At 41.6% G+C, this 27,002-nt stretch overlaps 3 protein-coding genes and 1 non-coding gene across 4 annotated transcripts in view; 1 reads left to right on the top strand and 3 right to left on the bottom strand.

Annotated features, from left to right (window-relative positions):
• Positions 1 to 9,264, bottom strand: part of LOC100432317 (disintegrin and metalloproteinase domain-containing protein 20-like) — a 28,263-nt gene extending 18,999 nt beyond the window's left edge. Inside the window, exon 1 of the mRNA XM_054530252.2 lies at positions 8,938 to 9,264. The gene's annotated coding sequence lies outside the window, so the exon portion shown is untranslated. The remainder of the gene's footprint in view (positions 1 to 8,937) is intronic.
• LOC112128983 (U6 spliceosomal RNA) lies at positions 496 to 599 on the top strand. The gene has a single exon (XR_002911412.1). It is a non-coding gene; the product is annotated as a U6 spliceosomal RNA (small nuclear RNA).
• Positions 9,265 to 14,866: 5,602 nt separating the features above from the next.
• LOC100937137 (histone deacetylase complex subunit SAP25) lies at positions 14,867 to 15,804 on the bottom strand. The gene is given in 1 exon segment (XM_009249214.3): positions 14,867 to 15,804. A coding segment is annotated over 1 exon segment (600 nt). The 5' UTR covers positions 15,567 to 15,804; the 3' UTR covers positions 14,867 to 14,966.
• A 1,644-nt stretch (positions 15,805 to 17,448) lies between these two features.
• On the bottom strand, positions 17,449 to 19,970 carry LOC100431564 (disintegrin and metalloproteinase domain-containing protein 20-like). The gene has a single exon (XM_063715603.1). The coding sequence runs from the start codon at positions 19,818 to 19,820 to the stop codon at positions 17,589 to 17,591; it is 2,232 nt and encodes a 743-aa protein (XP_063571673.1). The 5' UTR covers positions 19,821 to 19,970; the 3' UTR covers positions 17,449 to 17,588.
• Between the last annotated feature and the right edge of the window lie 7,032 nt (positions 19,971 to 27,002).

Below are 27,002 nucleotides of genomic sequence, written 5' to 3'. Positions count from 1 at the left end.
CTGTCATTTTCATTTGCAGCAACATGGATGGAACCGGAGGTCATTATGTTAAGTGAAATAAGCCAGGCAAAAACGTCGCATGTTCTCGCTTATCTGTGGAATGTAAAAATCAAAACAATTGAACTTGTGGACATAGAGCAGTAGTAGAATCGTTACCAGAGGCTGGGAAGGGGACATGGTGGTGGAGGGGAGGTTGGGATAGCTAATTGGTTTTAAAAAATAGAAAGAATGAATAAGACCTACTATTTGATATCACAACAGGGTGCCTATAGTCAATAATAAATCAATTGTACATTTTAAAATAACTTAAAAAGTGTAATTGGATTATTTGTAACACAAAGGAAAAATGCTAGAGGGAATGGATATTCCATTCTCCATGATGTGATTATTTAACATTGCATGCCTGTATCAAAACATCTCATGTACCCCACAAATGTATATACCCACTATGAACCCACAAGAATTAAACAAAAAAAAACTAAAAAAACTAGCAGTGCTCACTTTGGAAGCAAATACTAAAATTGGAATAATACAGAGAATATTATCATGGCCCCTTGCACAAGGATGACACACAAATTTGTGAAGTGCTCTATATTTTTTATATTAAATAAAATTATTATTTAAAAATTTTAAAAAACTAAAGAATTTTAATACACAGTTTGGAAAAACAGCAATATAGTTTCTAAGTAGCCCATAGTGAAAAATAACATAGTAAATAATTTTTAATTTCCAATAATAAAAGTAAAAATAGACCAATGCTGTAAGAACTGCTTCTTGTAGCATAGTAAAAAGAAAAAAAAAAAAAAGAAAAGGAGTGGCCAAGATGGCCGAATAGAAGCAGATAGTGTGCATGGCTCTCATGGAGAGGAAGAGAAGGGGTGAATAAATACAATACCTTCAATGGAAACATCCAGGTACTCGCACTGGGGTTAATCAAGGAAACAGCCTGACCCACAGAGAACAAACAAATGCAAGACAGGACAATGGCCTACCTAGCAGCAACATGGAGCCATGGGATTCCCCCTTGCCCAGGGAAGCAGTGAGTGAATGAGCAGCCCTGGGAAACCATGCTTCTCCCACAGATCTTTGCAACTTGCTGGTCAAGAGGTCTCCTTGTGAACGCACTCCACCAGGGCCTTCAGTCTTCAGTTTGACAGACAGAACTAGGTGGAGTCTTGGCATAACAGCTGTTCAGGCATGCATGGAGACCCTGCAGCCTTAGATGCTGAGGCTTTCTAGCAAACGTAGCTGCAGCTCCAGCAAACTGGGAGGTTAGACTCCTGTACATACCCCTAGGAAAGAGGATGAATCCAGGGGGCTGAGCAGCAACAGCCCACGGACCCCACTTCCACAGCACCTCATAAGATAAGACCCACTGACTTGGAATTCCAGCAGCTACCAGTAGTGGCATTGCACCTCCCTAAGAAGGAGCTCCCTGATGTTGGGGTGGGTCGCCATCATTGCTGTTCAGGTACCTTAGTCATTCCAGCCTTCAGGCTTTGGAGAGTCTGAGCTGACCTGGGACAGAAGGGATCCCCCAGAACAGTACAGCCACTCTACCAAAATGTGGCCAGACTGCTGCTTTAAGCAGGTGCCCAATCCTGTTCCTCCTTATTGAGCAGGACCTCCCAACTCAGGCCTCAAGCCACCACACCTAAGCACTCCAACCAACAGAGATCTGAATTACTCCTGGCATGGCACTCCCAGGGGAGGGGAAGGCCACCATCTTTACTGTTTGGGTGACTTATCTATTCCAGCCTTTCGGCTTTGGAGTGTCTGGGGTGACTGGGCACTGAAGTGGACCCCCAGTGCCGCACAGAAAAGCTGCTCTACAAAAACGTGGCCAGACTGCTTTTTAAAATGGGTCCTGATCCCATTCCTCCTTACTGGGCAGGACCTCCCAACCGGGGTCTCTAGCCACTTCCTATAGGTGTCTTTGGGCCAGCAACAGGTCCATACCTCCCTTGACAAAGCTCCCAAGGGAACTGCCTTTGCCACCCTCAGATTAATGAAGAAGTAGAGACCCTAAGTACCTTATTCATACCTCCAATGAGCTGCAGTTGACCCAAGGGGAGGAGGTCAGTCCATCTCCCACGGGTCCCATATAGCCCTCATGGCTTGTCACCAGACAGGGAACCCCTGGCTTGGGCCCACAGCACAAACTCTCCATCTTGGGTTGACTGCACTGAGCAATTGCTGACCTGCATCTCTCTGAGTTGGAGCCCCAAGGAATCAAGCAAATGACCCTTGGCCACAACCACTACTAAGATCTCTTCCTCTGCGCCTCTAAGCTGGGAAAAGAACATAAACACTGAAATCACCCAAGAGCTGCAGTGGGCAGCCCAGGACTGACAAATCATGAACTACAGCCTGTATTTAAGGGGGAGAGGAACCCACATTTTCAGAGCACTGAGAGGGAACATGACTGCAAAGGGGAGCCACACAACGGGGCAAGAGTCTACCAACTGACCAATAAGCCTAAGTGTCACCTGCTGGATCACACCCCAAGGCTTCAACACCAAAAATACCTCATTAACATACCCCCCTCTGAAATCAGAGACAAGAAGTCAGCTTCAAATAAAGACCCTACACAAAGTCTTGGTCCAGTGAAAACATCCAGAAAAGAAACCTATTGACTGTGTTCAATCTGCACTGCAGTTAAAGGAACACACACACACAGATGAGAAAGAACCAAGGTAAGAACTTCGGTACCTGTCATATTTCCTCCAAATGACTGCAGCAGTTCTCCAACAATAGTTCTTAACCAGGCTGAACTGGCTGGAATGACAGAAATAGAATTCAGAATATGGATAGAAACAAAGATCACCAAGACTCAAGACAATGGCAAAACCCAATCCAAGGAAAATGGTAATCACAATGAAGTGATATAGGAGGTGAAGAATGAAATAACAAGTATAAAAAAGAACCTAACAGGCCTGGCAGAGCTGAATAACACAAGAATTTCACAATGCAATCACAAGTATTAAGAGCAGAATAAACCAAGCTGAAGAAAGAATTTCAGGCTGGGCATGGTGGCTCACGCCTGTAATCCCAGCATGTTGGCAGGCTGAGGCAGCCAGATTATCTGAGGTCAGGAGTTCGAGACCAGCCTGGCCAAAATGGTGAAACCCCCTCTCTACTAAAAATACAAAAATTGGCTGAGCATGGTGGCAGGTGCCTGTAATCCCAGCTACTTGGGAGGCTGAGGCAGGAGAATTGCTTGAACCTGGGAGGCAGAGGTGGCAGTGAGCCAAGATTGCGCCATTGCACTCCAGCCTGGGCAACAAGAGCAAAACTGTCTCAAAACAAAACAAAACAAAAAAGCAAAAACAAACAGAATTTCAGAACTTGAAGACTGATTCTCTGAAATAAGACAGTCAGACAAAAATAAAGAAAAAATAATTTTAAAAGTTAACAAATTCTTTGAGAAGTATGGGATTACGTAAAGAGGCCAAATCTATGAATCACTGGTGTCCCTGAAAGGGAGGGGGAGAAACCAAACAACTTGGAACATATATTTCAGGATATCGTCCATGAAAATTGTCTCAATCTTGCTAGGGAGGCCAACAGTAAAATTGAGGAAACACAGAGAACTCCTGCTAGATTCTACACAAGATCATCCCCAAAATCATCGATTTTCCAAAGTTGAAATGAAAGAAAGAATGTTAAAGGCAGCTAGAGAGAAAGGGCAGGTCACCTACAAAAGGATCCCCATCAGTGTGATATCACCACTGATCCCACAGAAATACAAACTACCATCAGAGAATACTAAAAACACCTCTACACAAATAAACTAGAAAATCTAGAAGAAACAGATAAATTCCTGGACACATACACCCTCCCAAGACTAAAGCAGGAAAAAGTTGAGTCCCTGAATAGACCAATAACAAGTTCTGAAATTGAGGCAGTAATTAATAGCCTACCAACCAAAACAAGCCCAGGATCAGACAGATTCACAGAAAAATTCTACCAGAGGTACAAAAAGGAGCTGGGTACCATTCCTTCTGAAACTATTCCAAACAATAGAAAAAGAGGGACTCCTCCCTAACTCATTTTATGAGGCCAGCATCATCCTGATACAAAAACCTAGCAGAGACACAACAAAAAAAGAAAATTTCAGGCCAGTATCCCTGATGAACATTGATGCAAAAATCCTCAATAAAATACTGGCAAACAGAATCCAGCAGCACATCAGAAAGCTTATCCACCATGATCAAGTCAGCTTCATCACTGGGATGCAAGGCTGGTTCAACATATGCAAATCAATAAACATAATCCATCAGAGAAACAGAACCAATGATAAAAACCACATGATTATCTCAACAAATGAAGAAAAGGCTTTGATAAAATTTAACACCTCTTCATGCTAAAAACACTCAATAAGCTAGGCATTGATGGAACATATCTCAAAATAATATGAGCTATTTCTAACAAACCCATAGCCAATATCATACTGAATGGGCAAAAGCTGAAAGTACTCCCTTTGAAAACCAATACAAGACAAAATTAACAAATGGGATCTAATTAAACTAAAGAGCTTCTGCACAGCAAAAGAAACTACCATCGGAGTGAACAGGCAACCTACAGAATGGGAGAAAATTTTTGAAATCTACTCATCTGACAAAGGGCTAATATCCGGAATCTACAAAGAACTCAAACAAATTTACAAGAAAAAAACAAACAACCCCATCAAAAAGTGGGCGAAGGATATGAACAGACACTTCTCAAAAGAAGACATTTATGCAGCCAACAGACACATAAAAAATGCTCATCATCACTGGCCATCAGAGAAATGCAAATCAAAACTACAATGAGATATCATCTCACACCACTTAGAATGGCAATCATTAAAAGGTCAGGAAACAACAGGTGCTGGAGAGGATGTGGAGAAATAGGAACACTTTTACACTGTTGGTGGGACTGTAAACTAGTTCAACCATTGTGGAAGTCAGTGTGGCGATTCCTTAGGGATCTAGAACTAGAAATACCATTTGACCCAGCCATCCCATTACTGGGTATATACCCAAAGGAATATAAATCATGCTGCTATAAAGACACATGCACACATATGTCTCTTGAAAACAGAGTGAATCAGACACCCTTTGTATTGATCAGTTAACTTCTGAATGGCACTCTGTAAATAGAGTCAAAAAACTTTTTGGATATCATTTTTTATTACACTTGCCAACTTTGTGTCTTCTACCTGTTTTATGTTTACAATATATTTGGCTGTGTCATTCTCTGCATATTTGTACATGAAATCCCCATTCCCAAAATGTTGTTTACCACCCTGCCCCTACTCCTTTGCCCTGGAAAACTCCTATTTTCTCTCAATAGAGGTTAAATGTTATATCTTCATAGAAACATTCCTTATGAAATGGTAAGGGTTCCACTTGTGTGCCCCATTACTTTGTGGTCATCCTTTATGGTTTGATGCCTTCTAGGAATAGAGATGGAGAGGGTCCAACAATGTGCTAGCGAAAAGAAGCAGAGGACAGCTACTGGAGCCTTACAAGGAGGGAGGAGTGAATCAAGAATACAATCTGGTTAAATCAGAGAAAGCTCCACATGTTGTAAGTGTACACATCCATATGGAGACAAAAGATAACTGCTCCAGTTTATTGATTCTTTTTTCAAATGGTTTATTCCCACAGAAATACAAACTGCTATCAGAGAACACTATAAACATCTCTATGCAAATAAACTAGAAAATCTAGAAGAAATGGATATATTCCTGGCCATATACACCCTCCCAAGTCTAAATGAGAAAGAAGTCGAATCCTTGGATAGACCAATAACAAGTTCTGTAATTGAGGCAGTAATTAATAGCCTACCAACCAAAAAAAGTCCAGGACCAGATGGATTCACAGCCTAATTCTACCAGAGGTACAAGGAGGAGCAGGCACTATTCCTTCTGAAAACTATTCCAAGCAACAGAAAAAGAGGGACTCCTCCCTAAGTCACTTTGTGAGGCCAGCATCATCCTGATACCAAAACCTGGCAGAGACACAACAAACAAGGAAAATTTCAGGCCAATATCCCTGATGAACATCGATGCAAAAATCCTCAATAAATTACTGGCAAATCGAATCCAGCAGCACATCAAAAAGCTTATCCACCATGATCAAGTTGGCTTCATACCTGGGATGCAAGCCTGGTTCAACATATGCAAATCAATAAACATAATCCATCACATAAACAGAACCAATGACAAAAATCACATGATTATCTCAATAGATGCAGAAAAGGCCTTCGACAAAATTCAACACCCTTCATGCTAAAAACTCTCAATAAACTAGGTATCGATGGAATGTATCTCAAATTAATAAGAGGTATTTATGGCAAACCCACAGCCAATATCATACTGAATGGGCAAAAGCTGGAAGCATTCTCTTTGGAAACTGGCACAAGACAAGGATGCCCTCTCTCACCACTCCTATTCAACATAGTACAGGAAGTTCTGGCCAAGGCAATCAGGTAAGAGAAAAAAATAACGGGTATTCAAATAGGAAGAGAGGAAGTCAAATTGTCTCTGTCTGCAGATGACATGACTGTATATTAAGAAACCCCATCATCTCAGCCCAAAATCTCCTTAAGCTGATAAGCAACTTCAGCAAAGTCTCAGGATACAAAATCAATGTGCAAAAATCACAAGCATTCCTATACACCAATAACAGACAAGCAGAGAGCCAAGTCATGAGTGAACTGCCACTCACAATTGCTACTAAGATAATAAAATACCTAGGAATACAACTTACAAGGGATGTGAAGGACCTCCTCAAGGAGAACTACAAATCACTCCTCAAGGAAAGAAGAGAGGACACAAACAAATAGAAAAACATTCCATGCTTATGGATAGGAAGAATCAATATCATGAAGATGGCCATACTGCCCAAAGTAATTTATAGATTCAATGCCATCCCCATCAAGCTACCATTGACTTTCTTCACAGAAGTGGAGAAAACTACTTTAAACTTTGTATGGAACCAAAAAAGAGCCCGCATAGGCAATCCTGAGCAAAAAGAACAAAGGTGGAGGCATCATGCTACCTCACTTCAAAGTATACTACAAGGCTACAGTAACCAAAACAGCATGGTACTGGTACAAAAACAGATATATAGACCAATGGAACAGAAGAGAGGCCTCAGAAATAGCACCACACATCTACGACCATCTGATCTTTGACAAATCTGACAAAAACAAGCAATGGGGAAATGATTCCTCATTTAATAAATGGTGTTAGGAAAACTGGCTAGCCATCTGCAGAAAACTGAAACTAGACCCCTTCCTTACACCTTACACAAAAATCAACTCAAGATGGATTAAAGACTTAAATGTAAGACCTAAAACCATAAAAATCCTAGAAAAAAACCTAGGCCATATCATTCAGGACATAGGCAAGGGCAAACTCTTCATGTCTAAAACACCAAAAGCAATGGCAACAAAAGCCAAAATTGACAAATGGGATCTAATTAAACTAAAGAGCTTCTGTACAGCAAAAGAAACTGTCATCAGAGTGAACAGGCAACCTACAGAATGAGTGAAAATTTTTGCAATCTATCCATCTGACAAAGAGCTAATATCCAGAATCTACAAATAACTTAAACAAATTTACACACAAAAAAATCAAAAAGTGGGCAAAGTATATGAACAGACAGTTCTCAAAAGAAGACATTTATGCAGCCAAAACAAACTAATGAAAAAATTCTCAACGTCAGTGGTCATTAGAGAAATGGCAATCAAAACCACAATGAGATACCATCTCACACCGGTTAGAATGGTGATCATTAAAAAGTCAGGAAACAACAGATGCTGGAGAGGATGTGGAGAAATAGGAATGCTTTTACACTGTTGGTGGGAGTGTAAATTAGTTCAACCATTGTGGAAGACAGTGTGGTGATTCCTCAAGGATCTAGAGCTAGAAATACTATTTGACCCAGTGATCCCATTACTGGGTATAAACCCAGAGGATTATAAATCATTCTACTATAAAGGCACATGCATACGTATGTTTTTTGTGGCACTATTCACAAAAGCAAAGACTTGGAACCAACCCAAATGTCCATCAATGATAGACTGCATAAAGAAAATGTGGCACATATACACCATGGAATACTACGCAGCCATAAAAAAGGATGAGTACATGTCCTTTGCAGGGACATGGATGAAGCTGGAAACCATCATTCTCAGCAAACTCACACAGGAACAGAAAACAAAATACTGCATGTTCTCACTCATAAGTGGGAGTTGAACAATGAGAACACCTGGACACAGGGAGGGGAACATCACATACTGGGTCTGTTGGGTGGTGGAGGGCTAGGGGAAGGATTGCATTGTGAGAAATACCTAATGTAGGTGACAGGTTGATGGGTGCAGCAAACCACCATGGCACGTGTATACCGATGTAAGAAAACTGCACATTCTGCACATGTACCCCCAGAACTTAAAGTATATATAAAAGAAACCATTGAAGTTGATTATAGTAATATTTATCAGCCTATAGTTCTGTTATATTTGCTGAGTTTTGTATTTCTGCTTGAGATTACATTTAAATAATCCATTTTTTCTGGGATTATGTTGGTTTCAGCTTTTATGCTTAATTGTGGAATTTATTTTGCTATAAGGAATGAGATAGGTATCTAATTGTATACTTTTCCAAATGGGTAGCCTGTTGTCCTGATACACTTCATAGAATAAATCCTTTATCAGTGCTTTGCTAGTAAATTGGGATCCTGTATTGTATGTTAAAGTTAATTTGTTAGAGTCACCTTATTCTACTTGTAAATTTTTACAGGAAGCAGTGCATTTTGCAATATTCTTATTTTAAGAAAAGATGCAGTTATTTTATATTTGTTGAGTTAATTAGAGCTATATCAGTCAATTATATCAGGATTGGTGGGTAGAATTAACCTTTTTATAACAAGCATAGAGTCTTACCTCCTGTTTTGATTTGGATTGCCCAAAAAGCAGACCCAGAGACAAGGATTTAGGTGGAGTTAGTTTTCTGGGGAAGCACAAAACAGGGCAGACTAATGAACAAGTTTTCTCTGTGTACTACTGGAGTCATCCCTGTAGGCTTTCTGAGAAGTCATGTGAAACACAACTTTGATTAATATTCCATGGTTCAGGAGAAAGCTGTAAGGAAAAGAATATCTGAGATATAAGCACTTGAAGTGGTAAACTCTCAGAGCATGGAGATTGTCTACTGTGGCTGCAAGTGAACTCAAGTGGGACAAGAAGGAGGGTGGACTTTCAGCATCTACTGTACCCAGGTTCCTTAGAAAACATATGCTGAGGCAAGGAATAAATCTAAATGGTTTATTTGGAAAATACAATCCTAGGGAAATGAGAGTAAAAGTAAAAGTATTTGGGGCTGGAAAGTCTGGTACAGAAGATGCTGGTGGTACCTGCCTGTATCCTCTTAGGCTGAACCTTGAGGTTGTCTGTAATACCGATGACAAGTCCTATACACACTAATGGCTTTCTACTTTACGGGGGGGTGTGCTCAGCATATTCATGGAGCAGGCTGGAAACAGGAAGGAGTTAATGCATCTGAAAGCAACTCTGGACCAATGAAAGATGTGTAAATGAGCATGGTAGTTTCCCCAGTCCTCATGGGACTTCTCTGTGGTGTTGGGGCCCAAGACAGGGTGTACATTGTTAGTATAACAGGAACTGGGTCTCTCTACCTTCCCTCAAAAAACCCCAAACAAACAAACAAACAAACAAACCCAAAACCCTTTTCTTTTCTTCACAAAGTCTTCTTTGTTCTTTGAGCACCTATTGAAAAAGCTGACGAGACTGTCTCAGTCTATTCAATTCTCCCTCTGATCCTCCACTATAGACTTTCTTTCAAACTGTGTCTTGTTGTTATTAACCTTACTGTTTTCTTAACAGTTTGGGCACAGAACTGACATCCCTTTCCTCCAGTCTTCCAAACCCTGGCCATGTGAACTAAGCCATCTGATTGCTGGGTATATCAGCATCTAGATTGTGCAAAATTATCCGAACTTATTTTCGTTCCTGCTGATGCAAGTGCCTGGTGGGTCAAGTCCAGAGCCGGATGCATGACAAGGTATGGCTTCCATGAAAAGAAAACAGCGTCACACTACTTCTCTTTTTGGTGAGTTGGACACCTGTAATAGAAGGTCGAGGACTGTTGTTTGTTTAGGTAAAGACATTAGAAAGGGATTTTTCCCTTTGTACTGAAAGCAGAGATGGTGCAGGACCTTTTATAGGTAACTTCCCAAGGCAGTAGTACAATCAAACCCTGTGACTTGATGCCACAGATGGCACACATAAGCCTCTCACAAAGGTCACAAATGATCCTGACACTGACTCTTATGGTACAAACACTTGCCACATCACCACATGTTATGGATGGCCCAGAAGTCAGCCCTGTGCAACTCGGATTTGCTCACTTGCTCCTCTCATTAGACTGATAGGCACCAAAGATTACATGGTGATAGCATGATGAGTATTTTAAAAATGTGGAATAACTTGGCCAGGTGACAAAATCAAGCCCTATAGCTGCCAAAACCAAATTAAAGATCTCCTATATCTGATATTGTGCAACCTGTTCTGCTCCTATGGACTGACAGGGACACATACGGATACACAGATGCCAATATGACAGAAGACAAGGCACAACAAACCCCAATCTGTTGGGTCACAAATTTCACTCTGATGTTATTTGTGAACCACACTGGTCTTTTTATCTTGTGTGGTGACAAGGTCTATGAAGGGTTCCCACCTACATGGTCAGAATGATGGGGACTCAGATACCTAACGCCTTTGCCACCAGGTACTCCTCCTTCAACGCCAGCCAAATTATAAACTTGGGCTCCTTTGTTCATAAAGTAGTGCCACACAAGTGTACTAAATGAGATATTATAGAAAATCCACTTATATGTCACAATTTTAAGTTCCTTTCCATGTTGAGATCCATTTTCCCAAGCTTTGGAACTTATGAGAGGGAAAAGGCAATTCTCAATGTTTCCATGGTAATAGAACAGGAGTCAGTATTACTATGCAAGCACTGAGAAGACTCCAATCAGAAGTTAACAGTTTAGCCTCTGTTGTACTTCAGAATCACCATGTCCTGGATACAATGACAGCCCAAGAAGGAGGAGCTTATGCAATCATTGGCGAGGAATGCTGCTTACATGTAAACCACTACGGACAAATAGAATCTAATCTGAACATTTTGAAAGACAAGATAAACACTCTTCATCATATAAATGAAGCTAAACCATTCCATTGGACTGACCCATTGCCAGAGATAGGAGACTGGTTGAATGCAGTATGGGTAAATGTGTTTAGAGTTGTTCTTTTCTGTTTATTAATTCTCCTTCTAATTTGTGTTCTTCTCTCCCTTTGCAGATCCCCTGCCACTCAGCTACTAATACAACTCTTCTCTCCACAAATACTAATTCAGCTTTTAATTTGAAACTGTTAGGGAAGTTTCAGACAGGGAAAATAAAGGAGTTAAAAGTATGCCTGCTGCTCTAAAATATGCCAAATTAGTGTATTGATTACTTCAAGCTCAAAGCACTTTGGAAACTGTATTTCCAGAAGTGACTATCTGACCTGCCTTTTCCTGCATATAGCAAGCCATAAAACTTCCATGGAGAAAGATGCCTTCCCTGTGCCAGGACAAGAAAATAACCCTATCCCCAGGATTGGAAATTGTTGCTTCAGTAGACCTGTACAAATAAACTAAAGTAACTCTTATCTCCCACTAGCTTTATAACTCCTCGTTGACACTCCCCACCAAGAGATCTCCTAGTGACTTCCCTGGAATTCACTGTCCCTAGCTTAGATCCTTTTGTGTCATGGCCCCAATCCCTGTTGGTCTGAACAAAGGGGGACGAACGTGGGAATAAAGACAAAGACAAAAGAGTATGTTTGGTTGAAGGGGTCGGGGGCTCCTTGCTTCCAGTGAACAAGGGCTTTGAGCTTCTAGCTCCCTTCGTATTTATTGAGAAAAGAAGATAGGGAGAAGGAGGTGGTTGTCAGTAGGCTGCTTGACTCGGTGCAGGCCTGCATGACTGCATTCTCTGAACAGTAGTCTCCAGAAGTTCCAGTAGATAACCTCAAGGAGCATGGCGCCAGGGAGTGATTGCACTCAGCATATCTTCTGGCAGCTGTGAGTCTGCCCACATCCTGCATTCATGATAAACAGTTTGCTGTTTGATCATATAGCCTCCAGTGGAATGCTGAGTTGGTTACTACCCACAGGCTTTTGGCTCTCTACACTTTTGTCTTGTCATTTCTTCACAGATTTATTCTTCTTTTTCTAAAAGTATAAAAACTTTCACTTTGACCACTATTTTGGGTCTTCACAATCTTGAGAGGATATCTGTGTAAATGAGTTATCCAGGGGGCACACAAACAGGTGGCCATGGTGGCAGAGATACAGGTACATTGGGCTCAATAGCATGGACCCCCCACTTGCTAAGGGAGTTAATCAAGACACTTCTGCCATGAATGTCCAAATTGCCAGTGACACAGATCAAGGCTGAGTTTCTGGGAAGGTACTATTCTTCAAGGAAACCAAACAGCTAATTAGTGAGACATTGACTACTTTGTGCACCTTTTATACTGGGAGGGCCAGTGATTAGTTCACACAAGAAAATATACATATTCTAATTATGATATTGTCTGTAGAGCTTAAGCCAGCACCACTACTGGGGGCATATGGATGTAAGATCTTTAAGGATGGAACCTCATGCAACTTGGCATAAGAATAGAGGATTCATTCACTCTTTAGTGTATGAGGTGCAAGAATGGTATGTAGCAATGAATTATATTGTTTGTATCATATATCAAATATTTAGTAGCATCTATCCTCCTAAAGTGCTTAGAATGGCCTGCAGAAGGCAGAGCCAGAGTGCCAGCTCAGAAACAATATTCTGAAAGAATAGAATTGAGTGCCAGCCTTCACAATGCATTGTGTATATTAAGTCAGAGATTCCTACATGGTGTTGTATATGCAATAGAAAGAATATATGGGGCCCAGAACCAAGGAAGAGAAGCTGGGTGGCCTCACTTATCATCACACTTGATGATCCACTGATCTGCTTCCCTCTCTGCAACTATCTGTTCTCTAGGCAGGTCTTGGTCCACAAAGAGAATGCATCTTTGCCAGGGGACCCAGCATAAGTTCCGTAGACCTGCAAGCTGCCCTCAGGGCATCTGGGACATCTTCTGTTCAAGGACAAGCAGGTAAAAAGAAGAGTCATTTTGGCAGGAGTAATTGACCCTGGATAGCAGGGGGAGGTAAGGCTGCTGAGCCCCCAGTAGAGGCATGGAGGATTATATGGAGAAACTAGGGGATTCACTTGGGAGCCACTGGGAACCACCCAATGCAATGGTAACTGTGAATGGATATGTGCAGCAGTGTTGACCTCCTGGGATGAAGGTGCAAAAGATTTAAAACAAACATTATAGCAAGTGCTCTTGGTCCTCCCTGACTCCCACTTTTGTCCTTTTTCTTTTTCCTTCTTCTCTTTATTTTTTTAAAGTTAAAATAAAATTAATGTTATGAAGATGGGGTCTTGCTATGTTGCCCAAGCTGGTCTCAAAGTCCTGGGCTCAAGCATTCCTCCCACCTTGGCCTCCCAAAGTACCAGGATTACAGGCATGAGCAACCGTGCCCAGCGCCCTCTCCACAACCCTTTAAAAAACAACAACAACAACAACAAAAAACTATATACCTCTCACAGCCCATGGCTATCCAAAAACCCACAAGGTTTGTAAAGACAGTTCTCAGAATTATTGTTCTGTTGGTTATTAGACTCCAAAGAAGGGACAAGGAAATACGAATAGTCTCCATCTATGAGTTTTGGTTAAGGTGAACACTGATGCTAAAATTGAAAGGACAAGGACAGCTACTCAAAACATTCCCATCTTGTAAAAACCTTGACCCTGCTTCACTTGTGATATCACCTGGTCTTCAGGTACTCCCTCATGTAGTTCAATTGAATAAAGCCTTTAACCTCTATCTGAGTCACTTAAAAAAAACCATACATATATTTAATAATTTTGTGTTGTTACTTGGAATAGTTTTGGACAAAACGCCAACACTGCCCAGTTTTGTGTCAAAGACAGCATTATCAAAGAACCCTAATTTCCTTGGGTGGAGAGGTAAGCCCTGCTCTTGGTCTCTGATTCTTTTTTTTTCCCCTCATTTAAATTTTTATTCTTGATTTGCAACTTTTATTTTAAGGTCAGTGGTACATGTGCAGGATAGGACGTGTAGGTTCGTTACATAGGTAAACACTGTCACGGTGGTTTGCCGCACAGATCATCCCATCACCTGACTTTCTTTCCGAGCATGGTGGTTGCATGCTTTGACTTTTTTCTAGGTACCCTTTTGTCAGACTGAAGTCAGCATTTTCCTTCCGTCTTTCAGAGTTCTTTAGATGTGCAGAGAGTTTAGGCAACTTTCCTAAGGTGGGACAAGACTCTTCTATTATCTCAAATTTCTTCTACTACGGAAACTCCTATCCAACCCAAACACCTGGCCAGATCTGTGTAGACATATGGTCTGGTGCAGTGTTGATCGATCTGTTAAATTCTTAAGTGGCGTGATTTCATCAGGTATAAATTTGAAATGCACTGCCTTTGGTTACTTGGGGCATGTCAAACTTGTGCATTTTTGTGTCACCTTAGAGGAAAAGGGTAGCAGAATAGCTGACACTCCATGAATAACTTACTTTGATTGGTATGAAGAAACCAAGAAAAGAAATATTTTGAACAGTCTCTGGTCTTGAGTCCTGTTTTCAACAACTTCCATGGTCTTCCTTTCCCAAAGGCCTCCTCCCTTCTGTCTACCTCAGTTTATGCCTCTAATTCTCACCTCCCTTCTATCCTGATCCCTATCTTCTTTTTGTTTGTTTGTTTCTTTGCAAACCAACACTGTTTTATTGTCAACATAACCAGCCCACTCTGCACCGAGAAGGCTATGGACAATGGGTGTCTGGGGTCTGTGGGAGAGAGAGGTCAGCACCCTGAAAACTGCTGGGGCTACCACAGGGGCTGGTTGGGTCAGAGGTAGGGTCTGGGGGGCCAGCTGCGGAGGAGCTGGGCCTAGGCTCCCCCTGGCTCACCTGCAGCAGGCCAGTGAGAGCGATCAGCTCCGGCCCGCTGAGCCAGGCAGTGGAGGGGCCCCGGGAGGGTGACAGGCGGGGGAGAACCTTGGCAGACATGATGGGGGGCGGCGGCAGCAGTTTCAGGGAGCCCATCATCTGCTGGGGGGCCTTGGACAGGTATAGGGGGACACGCTGCCCCCGGGGCAGCAGAGGATCCGAGAGGAAGACGTCTTCATAGCACATCACCGGGAACCCTGCATCCGGGGGCGCCTGCTGTCCATTACAATGCCCTGTGGCAGGGGCCACGGGCCTGAGACCCCTGCCCGAGGCTGCCTCGTACAGCGGCCAGAACGAGGGGTGACACAGCGTCCGGCCTCAGAACGAGGCTCCTGAGCTACAGTTGGCCCCCCACACCAGCCAAGGTCCTGCTTTGGCTTCGTACTTGGGGTCCCAGGGCGCTAGTGGAGTCATCCTCGAGGGGGCCACCTCCCAGGCCACCTGGGGGGAACGAGGATCTGGGGCTCCGGGGCGCTGCTCAGTGGCCGGGCCTGGTGGGTGGTGGGGCAGCAGCAGCTGCTCTCTCCGGGTCTAGGAAGGGCTGTCCCATGGGGGTGACCCCAGCTCCCTGGGGGCGTCCGCTCCAGAGCTCCAGGGCTCGCCCCTTGGTCCTTGCCCCCCGCAAGGCCTGGTCCCTCGGACGCCTCCTCCGGGCCCGCGCCCCACCACGGCGGCGACCAGGGCAACAACATTCCGCGTTCCCGAGCGCAGGACCGTACCGCCGTGTCCCCGCCGCCCGGCTCGGCCGGCCCGCTCAGCGCGAACCTGCCCTCCTGGCGAACCCACCCCAGAGGCCTCCTGGCAACCCCCGATCCCTATCTTCTTAAAGTCCCCCTTCCTTCTTTTCTTCCACATCTCCAGCTGTCTCTTACTATTTGACCTGGAACATCACCTCTTGTTGCATATGACAAGCCCTAAAAACAAGAGAAAAGTTTTTAAAACACACACACACACACACGCACACACACACTGTCACTCTGTCACCCAGGCTGGTGTGCAGTGGTACAGTCATGACTTACTGTAACCTCCAGCTCCTGGTCTCAAGTGATCCTCCTGCCTCAGCCTCCCAAGTAGCTGGGTCTATAGGGACACACTATTACACCAGGCTGATTTTTAAATTTTTTTAGAGACGAGGTCTTGCTATCCTGCTCAGATTGGTCTTGAACTCCTGGCCTCAATTGAGCTTCCTGCCTCAGCTTCCTGAATAGCTAGGACTACAGGCACGTGCCACCATGCCTAGCTAATTTCTTTATATTTTGTGTTGATAGATTCTCACTACGTTGCCTAGGTTGGTCTCAAACTGGTACTCCCTCCTCAGACTCTGGAACAGCTAGGACTACAGGTGTGTGCCACCATGCCTGGATAATTTTCTTATTTTTTAATATTTTATAGAGACGTGATCTCACAATGTTGCCCAGGTTGGTCTCAAACTCCTGGCCTCGAGGAATCCTTCCACCTCAGGCCCCCAAATCGTTGGGATTATTGGCGTGAGTCACCATGCCCAACCTTAGTGCACTATTTCTGAAGTGATTCTTCTGGTTTTCCTTTAGGTAAGATTTTGTGTCTGTACATTTATCAGACTGTCAGTTCCATCCTGTAATTTATAGATAGGCTGGGCTTAGCCAATTATTGGAGATTTTAAATATGAGATCCCATACCTTTATATCCAGAGAAACTGAGAAGTGATTTAACAGTGAATAATGATCCTTTCTGTAACAGTAAAGACAAAAAGCCAGAGACATTACATATGGGATTCCCCAGGCTTAGCATAATGCAAAAGTCATGAGAATAATGAAAATGATAGCAGACAGCGTGTACCAAGTGCCCAGAACTTTGGGAGGCCAAGGTGGATGAATCACTTGAGGCCAGGAGTTTGAGACCAGCCTGGCCAAGATGGTGAAACCCTGTCTCTACTAAAAATACAAAAAATTAATCTGGCGTGGTGACGCGTGCCTGTACTCCCAGCTACTCAGGAAGCTTAGGCGGGAGAATTGCTTGAATCCGGGATGCAGAGGTTGCAGTGAGCCGAGATTGTGCCGCTGCATTCCAGCCTGGCAGCCTATGCACCAGAGTGAGACCCTGCCTCAAAAAAAAAAAAAGGAAATGAAGAGTGTGAACAAATGTATATTAGTGTACACGCGATTTGCCACACGGGTATCTAGAAAACATTAGCCCCAAATCTTAAATGAGTACAGGTCCTCTTGTTAGTGAATCTAAGAGTTTCTGCCATCATCTATAGAAGTATTGAGAATACGACTACACATGAAATGTTAAGGAAATTTAAACACACAGACCCTTTTTAAATTGCCAAGTGATTTTACTTCAAGATGACATCAGAATTGCTAAAAGGTGATGTAACCGTCAGAGTGACTATTGATTATAACTCCCAGTATGTGTCAACGTGATTTTCTCCATTGTGTGGGCTCCCATTAGTATTTACTCATTAGGTTCAGTAGTTTTCATTATTTTCTCTTCCATAAATTCTATTGCTTGTGAAAAGCCACCAAAGAGAAGTGAAACCATAAAAAGGACGTAACGAGTAAATATTAAAAGTAGTGCTCGGTTTATATTCACAAGTGTGCTGGCTGTAATACGATATTGTTTGTCAGCTGGAGGGCCACTATCTATACTACCCCCTTTTCCTCTCAGTTCACATGTTGGTGGTTGCCACCCATGCAGACAGTGACAATGTTTTTTGTTGTTACATACTCCTCTGTAATTGCATGTTTTAAGATCACACTCAAAATGCAGGTCTTGATAAGAAGTACAATTGTGTTTAAGACAGTAGCTCCCTGGGCCACAGGTTGCACCATCCACTACCAGCCCCATTTCTGGCAAGTCTGTCCCCTGGTGTGCGTCATAGCCAAAGCATTTTTCTTCTTTTATGTTGTGTACTAATATATTACGAAATGTAGTGTGCTCACCTCCACCGGGAATGTGGCTGACACCGCTACAGTGCAACATTCCACAAAAAACATCATCTTCTTCACATGGAAAAGGTTTACTTCCCCCTCGCCGTAGAATAACCCCACAGTTTCCAAATCGGTTACCAATCCTATTCAATTTTTGGTAGCACGCTGGGGAACCGTCTTTCACTTGGTAGCCAAAAAGGGCTTGACACTGCATATCACGGTCACTGCAGTTTCCTCTTATACAAACAGATACTGCTGAACATGGGGTCCCATCCTGGATGTAGACGTCATTTGGACACTCTTCCTTTTTCCCATCACAGTATTCCGGTAGATCACATATACCACCCAAGTCTCTGCAAACCACTCCAGGGGCAGCATATTTACACTTATGGCAGCAAAGTCCTGTATTGCAAACACTGCCAAGAGAAAGGGTACAAGAGGTCTCACAACATCTATCACTGGCGCAGTCTTTAAGGGAGCCACAGTCACATTCTTCCCTCTGATTTTTGATCTTGTCTCCACAACGAGGAGCTACGTATGGAAAATTAGTGTATGGAACATTTGGAGGACTCAGACAAGGATCCCATTGATTAAACTTGTGTTGAATTACCTCATAAGAACAATTGCTCATCATATCATTAAGATCAGGAACAGGAGCCATGAGACAATTGGTTCGTCGAAAACAATAACAACCAACAGAATCATGTCTCAAGCCCATGTTATGACCTAGTGCATGTGCTGTAACACATGCCCCCCTAAATAGGTGATACCTCATTAAATACACAAACATTGCTCCCCAGTTGGGGTTGCATATTCCATCAAAGTTGGAATAACACTCACTGTCTTCAAGTCGAGTTGATGTAAAAACAACTGAGGTATCATGTGGAATTTCTGAAAACCATTCATAATATTTCCACAAACCAAACTCTTCTATAACCCTGTCGCCAGGCATGTTATTCAACGCTACTATATCCCTATCATTCCATATGCACAAAACACGTATATAGACATTTAAATAAACTGGTTTGAAAATGGTATGTATGATGCTGTTAATAATCACTACATTCTCTATTATGTGTGACATATTAGGGTTCCGCATGAATAATCCATTAGTAACCGTGTAGTGAAGTTTCAAGTTTTTTCTATGATGCCTCCACAAATAAACGTGGCCTGCTCTGGGAGTCTCAGCCAGTTTTACCTTTTCAGATTCTTGATCTATCTCTTCCCCTTCAGTCTTACATCTACTAACCTCTCCTGGCCTTTCTTCTGACACAAGCAGAGATACTACATGCTCAAATTTGGAAGAAGCCTCCAGGGGTTTGATTTCGTAAGTCAGGTCATCCACCTGCAGCATGCCACGCAGACCTCCGCGGCAGGTGTCCAATGTGGCCACAGACCCAGGAACCCCTTCCAGGTAGCAGTCGTAGTAACAGTCTCGCGGGACAAAAGGGTAGTTCTCCTGCATGGCCCCTTGGTCATTATTAGTAAAAACAGGTAAATGTCTGGGCATCATGTTCTTCTTGAGCTTCATGTGAATCACGTGTCTTCGGCCCCAGAAACGCATGCTGTAAGAGAGCTGGTCTGGCATCTCAACTCCACCCCTCCTGTGGGGCACTTTCTTGGGGATCACAATTTCTGAGGAAGTGAAGCGCCATCCTGGTGGGTCATGAAAACAACAGACCTGGGACAAAAGTGCCCAGAGGACAGGCAGCCAGAGAGCACCTGTCAAGGGGTCCTGGACCCAGGCAGGTCCCATGAATAAGGGAGACTCTGACCAAAGAAAATTTAGTCAAATGGGAGGCAGGAAGAGGATTCCTCAGTCTTCAGGGAAGAGGATTCCTCAGGGCAGTTATGAGGAAAGCAGAGTGAGTCTGCAGGCTTGGCACCCCCTGATAGGTGAGAGGTAAGGGTTAGGCTATTACATAACAATGGTGTGCTCATCAGGGGAGGCTGTTTTCAGTGAGCTGGAGACCTAGGCCAGCAGGTCAAAGGAAGAGGGAAAAAAATGGCAGGAATTGAGAATAGCAGTGTATAACTGAGCTGGAATGTCTCTTGTCCTCTAAGGGAAGTCATAAGTGGGGTTTGATGAGTAAGTGGGTTTAATGCAAGTTTAGGACACTTAAGGACATTTTTCTCAAGCCTAAATGAGGGAAGGACTCAACATGTAATTAAAAGAAGGAAGCGTATACAATGATAAGGAAAGTGGAAACTTCTCCTTAAAAGAATTTTGAGTGCTGCAATAAACATACGCGTGCATGTGCCTTTATAGTATAATGATTTATAATCCTTTGGGTATATACCCAGTAATGGGATTGCTGGGTCAAATGGTATTTCTAGTTCTAGATCCTTGAGGAAATGCCACACTGTCTTCCACAATGGTTGAACTAATTTACACTCCCACCAACAATGTAAAAGCGTACCAATTTCTCCGCATCCTTTCCAGCATCTGTTGTTTCCAGACTTTTTAATGATCACCATTCTAACTGGCGTGAGATGGTATCTCATTGTGGTTTTGATTTGCATTTCTCTAATGACCAGTGATGATGAGCATTTTTTCATGTTTGTTGGTCGCATAAATGTCTTCTTTAGAGAAGTATCTGTTTATATCCTTTGTCCTATTTTTGATGGGGTTATTTGTTTTTTCCTTGTAAATTTGTTTAAGTTCCTTGTAGATTCTGTATATTAGACCTTTGTCAGATAGATAGATTGCAAAAATTTTCTCTCACTCTGTAGGTTGCCTGTTTTCTCTAACGGTAGTTTCTTTTGCTGAGCAGAAGCTCTTTAGTTTAGTTAGATCCCATTTGTCAATTTTGGCTTTTGTTGCCATTGCTTTTGCTGATAAACAACTTCAGCAAAGTCTCAGGACACAAAATCAATGTGCAAAAATCACAAGCATTCCAATACACCAATAATAGACAAGCATAGAGCCAAATCATGAGTGAATTCCCATTCACAATGGCTACAGAGAAAACAAAATACCTAGGAATACAGCTTACAAGAGACCTGAAGGTCTCTTAGAGGAGAACTACAAATCACTGCTCAAGGAAAGAAGAGAGGACACAAACAAATGAAGAAAACATTCCATGCTCATGGATAGGAAGAATCAGTATTGTGAAAATGGCCATACTTCCCAAAGCAATTTAGACATTCAATGCTATTCCTATCAAACTACCATTGGCTTTCTTCACTGGAGAAAGCTACTTTAAATTTCATATGGAACCAAAAAAGAGCCCGTATAGTCAAGACAATCCTAATCAAAAAGAACAAAGCTGCAGACATGACGCTACCTGACTTCAAGCTACACTACAAGGCTACAGTAACGAAAACAGCATAGTACTGGCACCAAAACAGATATATAGACCAATGGAACAGAACAGAGGCCTCAGAAATAACACCACACATCTACATCCATCTGATCTTTGACAAACCTGACAAAAACAAGCAATGGGGAAAGGATTCCCTATTTAATAAATGGTGCTGGGAAAACTGGTTAGTTGTGACTGTAGATTTCTCATCAGAAAACAAGGAAGTGAGAAGGAAGTGGCACAACATTTTTCAAGTACTGAAAGAAAAGAGCTATCAACCATGAATTTTATATCATGTGAAACTGTCCTTCAGGAATAAAGAGGAAATAAAGACATTCTGAAAGGAAGGAGAACTACAAGAGTTTGCAGCTAGCAGATCTACTGTTAAAGATTGGCCAAAGGACACTGTGGAAAGTAGTTTGAAGATTTCTCAAAGAATTAGAAAGAGAACTTCCATTCAACTGAGCAATCCCATTACTTGGTGTATACCAAAGAAAAATAAATTGTTCTACCAAAAAGACACATGCACCTGTATGTTCATTGCAGCACTATTCACAATAGCAAAGACATAGAACCAACATAGGTGCCCAACAATGGTGCATTAGATAAAGAAAATGTGGTACACCCACACTATGGAATACTATAGAGCCATATAAAGAATGAAATCATGCCTTTGCAGTAACATAGATGCAGCTTGACATGATTCGTATGTGTGTCCCCACGCAAATCTCATGTTGAATTGTAATCCCCAGTGTCGGAGGTGGGGCATGGTGAGAGGTGATTGAATCATGGGGACAGATCCTTCATGAATGGTTTAGCATCATCTTCTCAGGTAATGGTGAGTGAGTTCTCATGAGATCTGTTTGTTTAAAAGTGTATATAGCACCTCCCCCTTCACTCTCTGTGTCCTTCTCCAGCCATATGAAAAGTGATGGCTTCCCCTTCACCTTCTGCCATGATTGTAAGTTTCCTGAGATCTCACCTGAAGCCAAGCAGATGACAGCATCATGCTTCCTGTATTGCCTGCACAACTGAGTCAATTAACTTATTTTCTTTATAAATTATCCAGTCTCAGGTATTTCTTTATAGCAGTGCGTGAATGAACAAATACACACCTGGAGGTAACAGAAAACCAAAAACCAAATACAAATAAGAATTAGCTATAACAAATAGAAATAAATAATGAAATGGAAGACTTAAGAATTAACAATAATTACCTTAAATGTAAATGATCTTAATATACCAATCTAAAGACAGAGAGAAGGAGAGTGGATAAATAAAAATGACACAACACTATGCTGTGTATAAAAAATTCACTTCAAATCTAATTACATAGGCTGAAGGTAAAAGAACTGAAAAAGATTTACCATGCAAACATTGATTTAAAAAAACCAGGAGTGGCTACATACTTTCACACACAAATGGGTACAAATATAACTGAGGAAATCTGAGTAAGCCCAGTGAATTGTATTGATGTTGACAACCTAGTTATGTTATTGTACTATAGTTTAATAACTATATTTTTCTTCCATTGGGAGAAACTAGGTAAAAGCTGTATGAAATCTATTATTTTTATAACCACCTATAATTATCTCAATAAAATTTTCAATTGAAAATTTGAATGAGTAGTTTAAAATCTTCCTAAAAAGAAAACAAGCTTTGATGGTTTTATAAGCTAATTCTACCTAACAGTCAAGAAATAAATAACTCCAATGTTGTAGCATTGAACATTCTTCAATTCATTTTAAGAGATGGTATAATCATGACACTTAAACCTAAGAAAGAGGGCACAAGAAAGAAAACTATAGCTTGCCCTCAATAATGACCATGGATTTAAAAATCCTACACAAATATTAAGTCAGATTTAGCAATGTATAAAAAAGACACTACATTACAACCAAGTTGAATTTATTTTAGTAATGCAATATTGTTTAAACATTTGAAAATCAATCAATATAATTCAGTATATTAAAGATTAAGGAAGAAAGACTATATAATCAGATCCAATAATGCAATTACTTGGCTAAAATCCAACATCTATTCATAATTTAGATAAAAAACAACCATTAGCAAACTAAAATGAACCTACAACAAACATCATACTTATCTGTGCAACAATGAAACATTCTCTTTAAGATTTATTACAAGACACAGATTATGTATTACCACTTTCATTAATCATTGTTCTGGAGTTCCAAGCAAGCACAGTAGGCAAGAAAAGAAATAAATGTATAAGGATTGAAAAAAAAAGTAAAACTGTCATAATTTACAAAGGTTGTGATTTTCTTTGTAGAAAATCCAAAATAATCCACAGATAAATTACTCAATTAAGAGCAATTAGAATGTCTATTACATAAAATACAGTTACATAAAATAATTATGTTTTATTATGGCCACAAGAAACTAAAAATAATATTTACAGGATCCTCAATATGTAAGTACCTAGAAAAAGCTAGCAAAGGTACACAAGACCTTTACTAAGGAAATTATAACTCTTTCACAAATTAGTTACCAAAACAAGAGATACACCATATTCATGGATTGGAAGACAATATTATAAAGATGTCAGTTCTCTGTCAAATTGATGTATTTATTTACTGCAATTTAAAAAGTATTTTGCTGATATCGAAACGGGAAAGTTCACTTATGCCCCTGGAAGGGTGTGCGATGGGGGTGTGGCTTGCTTCTTAGGTGCCTGGATGCTCAAACCTCTAGCAGGATCACGCAGATGGGTAGGTTGTGGGGCTCTGAACCCAAGGCAGCATCTAGGGGTGAATGTTTACAGCTGAAGCCCTAGTAGGCGTGTGTTACAGTATGCTCTTTCAGTTTAGCTGTCCGTAGGTGGCTTGTGTTAGCTCAATTAGACCCCTTCCCTATCTGTCCCTTAAGGACAGAGGGCTTTCTGTATCCCAGGGTTTCCTGCCTTGGTGTACAGGAAGAATTGGATTACACATGGGTTTGAAGAATGAGTGCAAGGTTTTATTGAGTGGAAGTAGCTCTCAGCAGATGAGGGAGCCAGAAGGGAGATGGAGTGGGAAGGTGGTTTTCCCCTGGAGTTGGGTGCTCAGCAGCCGGGCTCTCCTCCGACACCCCAGCCAAACTCCACGTTGTTCTGCCAGTCTCCTGCAAGCATCTGTCGGTGTGCCCTTATGCCCATGTGTTCCTCTCAATGTCCAGCTGCTTGTGTCTCTGCCCACTAGCGTCTTGGGGTTTTTATAGGCACAGGATGGGGGTGTGGCAGGCCAGGTGGTCTTGGGAAATGCAACATTTGGACATGAAAACAGAAACGTCTGTTCTCACCTAGGTCTGTGACCGCAAGCCTGGGGTGGAGCCCTAGCCAGGGACCATGACCTTCCCTTCCCAGCATTTCCCTGTGTCCCCATATCAATATTACGGGAAGAATATTGTGGAAGAATAAAGTGCCAAAAATAGCCAGGACACTGTTGAGAAAAAACTTCAAGATGGGAGGAATACCTATCAGATATGGAGAGTCTTTATATAACTCTAGTAATTAGGGAGAGTGTGCTATTAGTGGAGATGTAGACAAGTATTTCAGAAGAATAGAATGGAAGCCTTGGAAAAACTCATCCAAATATTGAAACTTGGTATATAATAGGGTTGACAGCAGATAAATAGAAAAAGGATATTTCTTCCATAAATGATGCTGTAATAATGGAAAAAACAACTCACATTATACACAAAAATTAATATCTATCAGGTGGCTCAAGAATCTAAATGTCAAAGGCAACCATAAAAGTCCTCCAGGGCCTTTATACACGCTGGTCCTTGTGTTCAGAATGTTCTGTTATGCCCTCTGTCTGCTTAACTGCAACTCACCCTTCAGATTTCAGCTTATATATGACCTCCTCAAACAAGCCTCCTTGGTTGTCCAGGCTTAATTAGATTCTCTTGTTATAAGTGCTCAGAGGTCCTCTCCTTTTGTTTTTTCCAAACTCTTTGAGATATACTTTATATAAAATAAAGTGAACAAATCTTAAGTGTTTAGCTTGATGGATTTTTTTACATAGGTAAATGCCTGCGTAACCACCACCCAGGTCAAGACACACAAGATGCTTCTCTTAAGTTTAGGCACTTGATTTCTTTCTATTGTCAAATAAAAGAGGAGGCAGCGAGGATTAGATGGAAGTTTTGCTAACTGGTCCTGGAAAAAAAAAAGCCTCTTTACACTACTCAAAGCAACTTCTAATTTAAAAATTATGTCACTTCCACACTCTCCATTCTCTTGTGGGTCTATTTTTATATGAATTCCATTCTTATTTCAATATTGTAAACTTACTATATCCTCATATACGATTCTGAAGGTACCCTTTCCATGTATTTATTCAGTAGTCATTTTTCTTTTGAGAAATTTTTCCTTTTTTTATAAATATTTTTCTTCTAGATGACTTTCAGAAATCATTTTATCAAGCAGCCATAAAATCATGAAACATTCTAGGAACATGTCATACCTTTAGTTTGCTTAAATTTTTTCATTCATGTCCTTAGTGGCAGAAACTGCTATGTGAATTCTGGTCACTGGAATGTGGATTAAATTGACATATGGGATGTCCAGCCTTGCTCCTAAAATCAGTGTCCTTCCACCTCAATGTCCTTCCCCTCAAAATTCTCCATACTCATTTCCCCATTTGACATGGCTGGAATAAAGATGGAAACGACCTCATATCAATTTTGGAAGCCATGTATTGGAGATAGGGGAGCCACAGTGATACAGACAGGGGGCGGCCAAGGGTCCCCTGCAAAACCCGCCTTCAAGCCTAAAACAGCCTGAAGGCCGAAAAATCGGATAACCGACCTGGAGAATCTCCCATTGGCCTACGCGCTGGGAGGAAGCGGTGGGGCCTCGGGAAGCTCCCGCTGTTTGCATGGGGAGGAGTCGGCCCCTCCCGTTCCTGTGCAGTAACCGGCAAGTTAGTCTGTGACATGGGGGCGTGTTAACAGGAGCCCCTCTCACTCAGGAGCCCCTCTCACTTTGCTGAGAATCTTTTTCCTTTTCACCCAATACATTCCGTAACTTCTCACCCTTCAAAGTGTCTGCGTGCCTAATCTTTCCTGGTCGTGTCGCAAGAACCGAGTTTTTCCTCCAACAAGAAGGAAGTAACCTGAGTCCCTGAATTTCATTCGAAGAACAGCTGCCCTCTGATTTGAAATACTCATTTTGTCTTTATGTGAGGAAGATATAAACTTTCATTGGGGTAAGCTGCTGAAATTTTGAGGCTGTGTATTATAACAGCTAGCCAGTTATGACTAATGCATTTTTTAGGAGGTTCTCTAGAACTTTTCATCATTGAATTTTATGTTTATAATTTACTTTTAATGATATGTTGGTTATAATTATGTATTATATTACTTTTTAAAACATATAATAATGTAGGAAAAATGAGAAATTAGGAAAAGTAAATTAAAATCACGGTGACATTGACATTCAATAACAGTTTTTAACATATCATTTCTATCTTTTCAGTTGTCCATTAGATGGTCACTCAATTTCTGTGCTTTCCCATGTTGTAATTTAAAAATAAGTTTACATTTCTTAAGTTCCCACTTGCCTGTAGTTTCCAGATTTAGAAAATAAAAATATAGGATCCCTAGTTCAGTTTGAATTTTGACTAAAT

This window comes from Pongo abelii, chromosome 15 (genome assembly GCF_028885655.2).
Source record: "Pongo abelii isolate AG06213 chromosome 15, NHGRI_mPonAbe1-v2.0_pri, whole genome shotgun sequence".
NCBI lineage: Eukaryota > Metazoa > Chordata > Mammalia > Primates > Hominidae > Pongo > Pongo abelii.
Note: the sequence above shows the minus strand (reverse complement) of the source record. Positions and strands in the feature narration are given on the sequence as shown.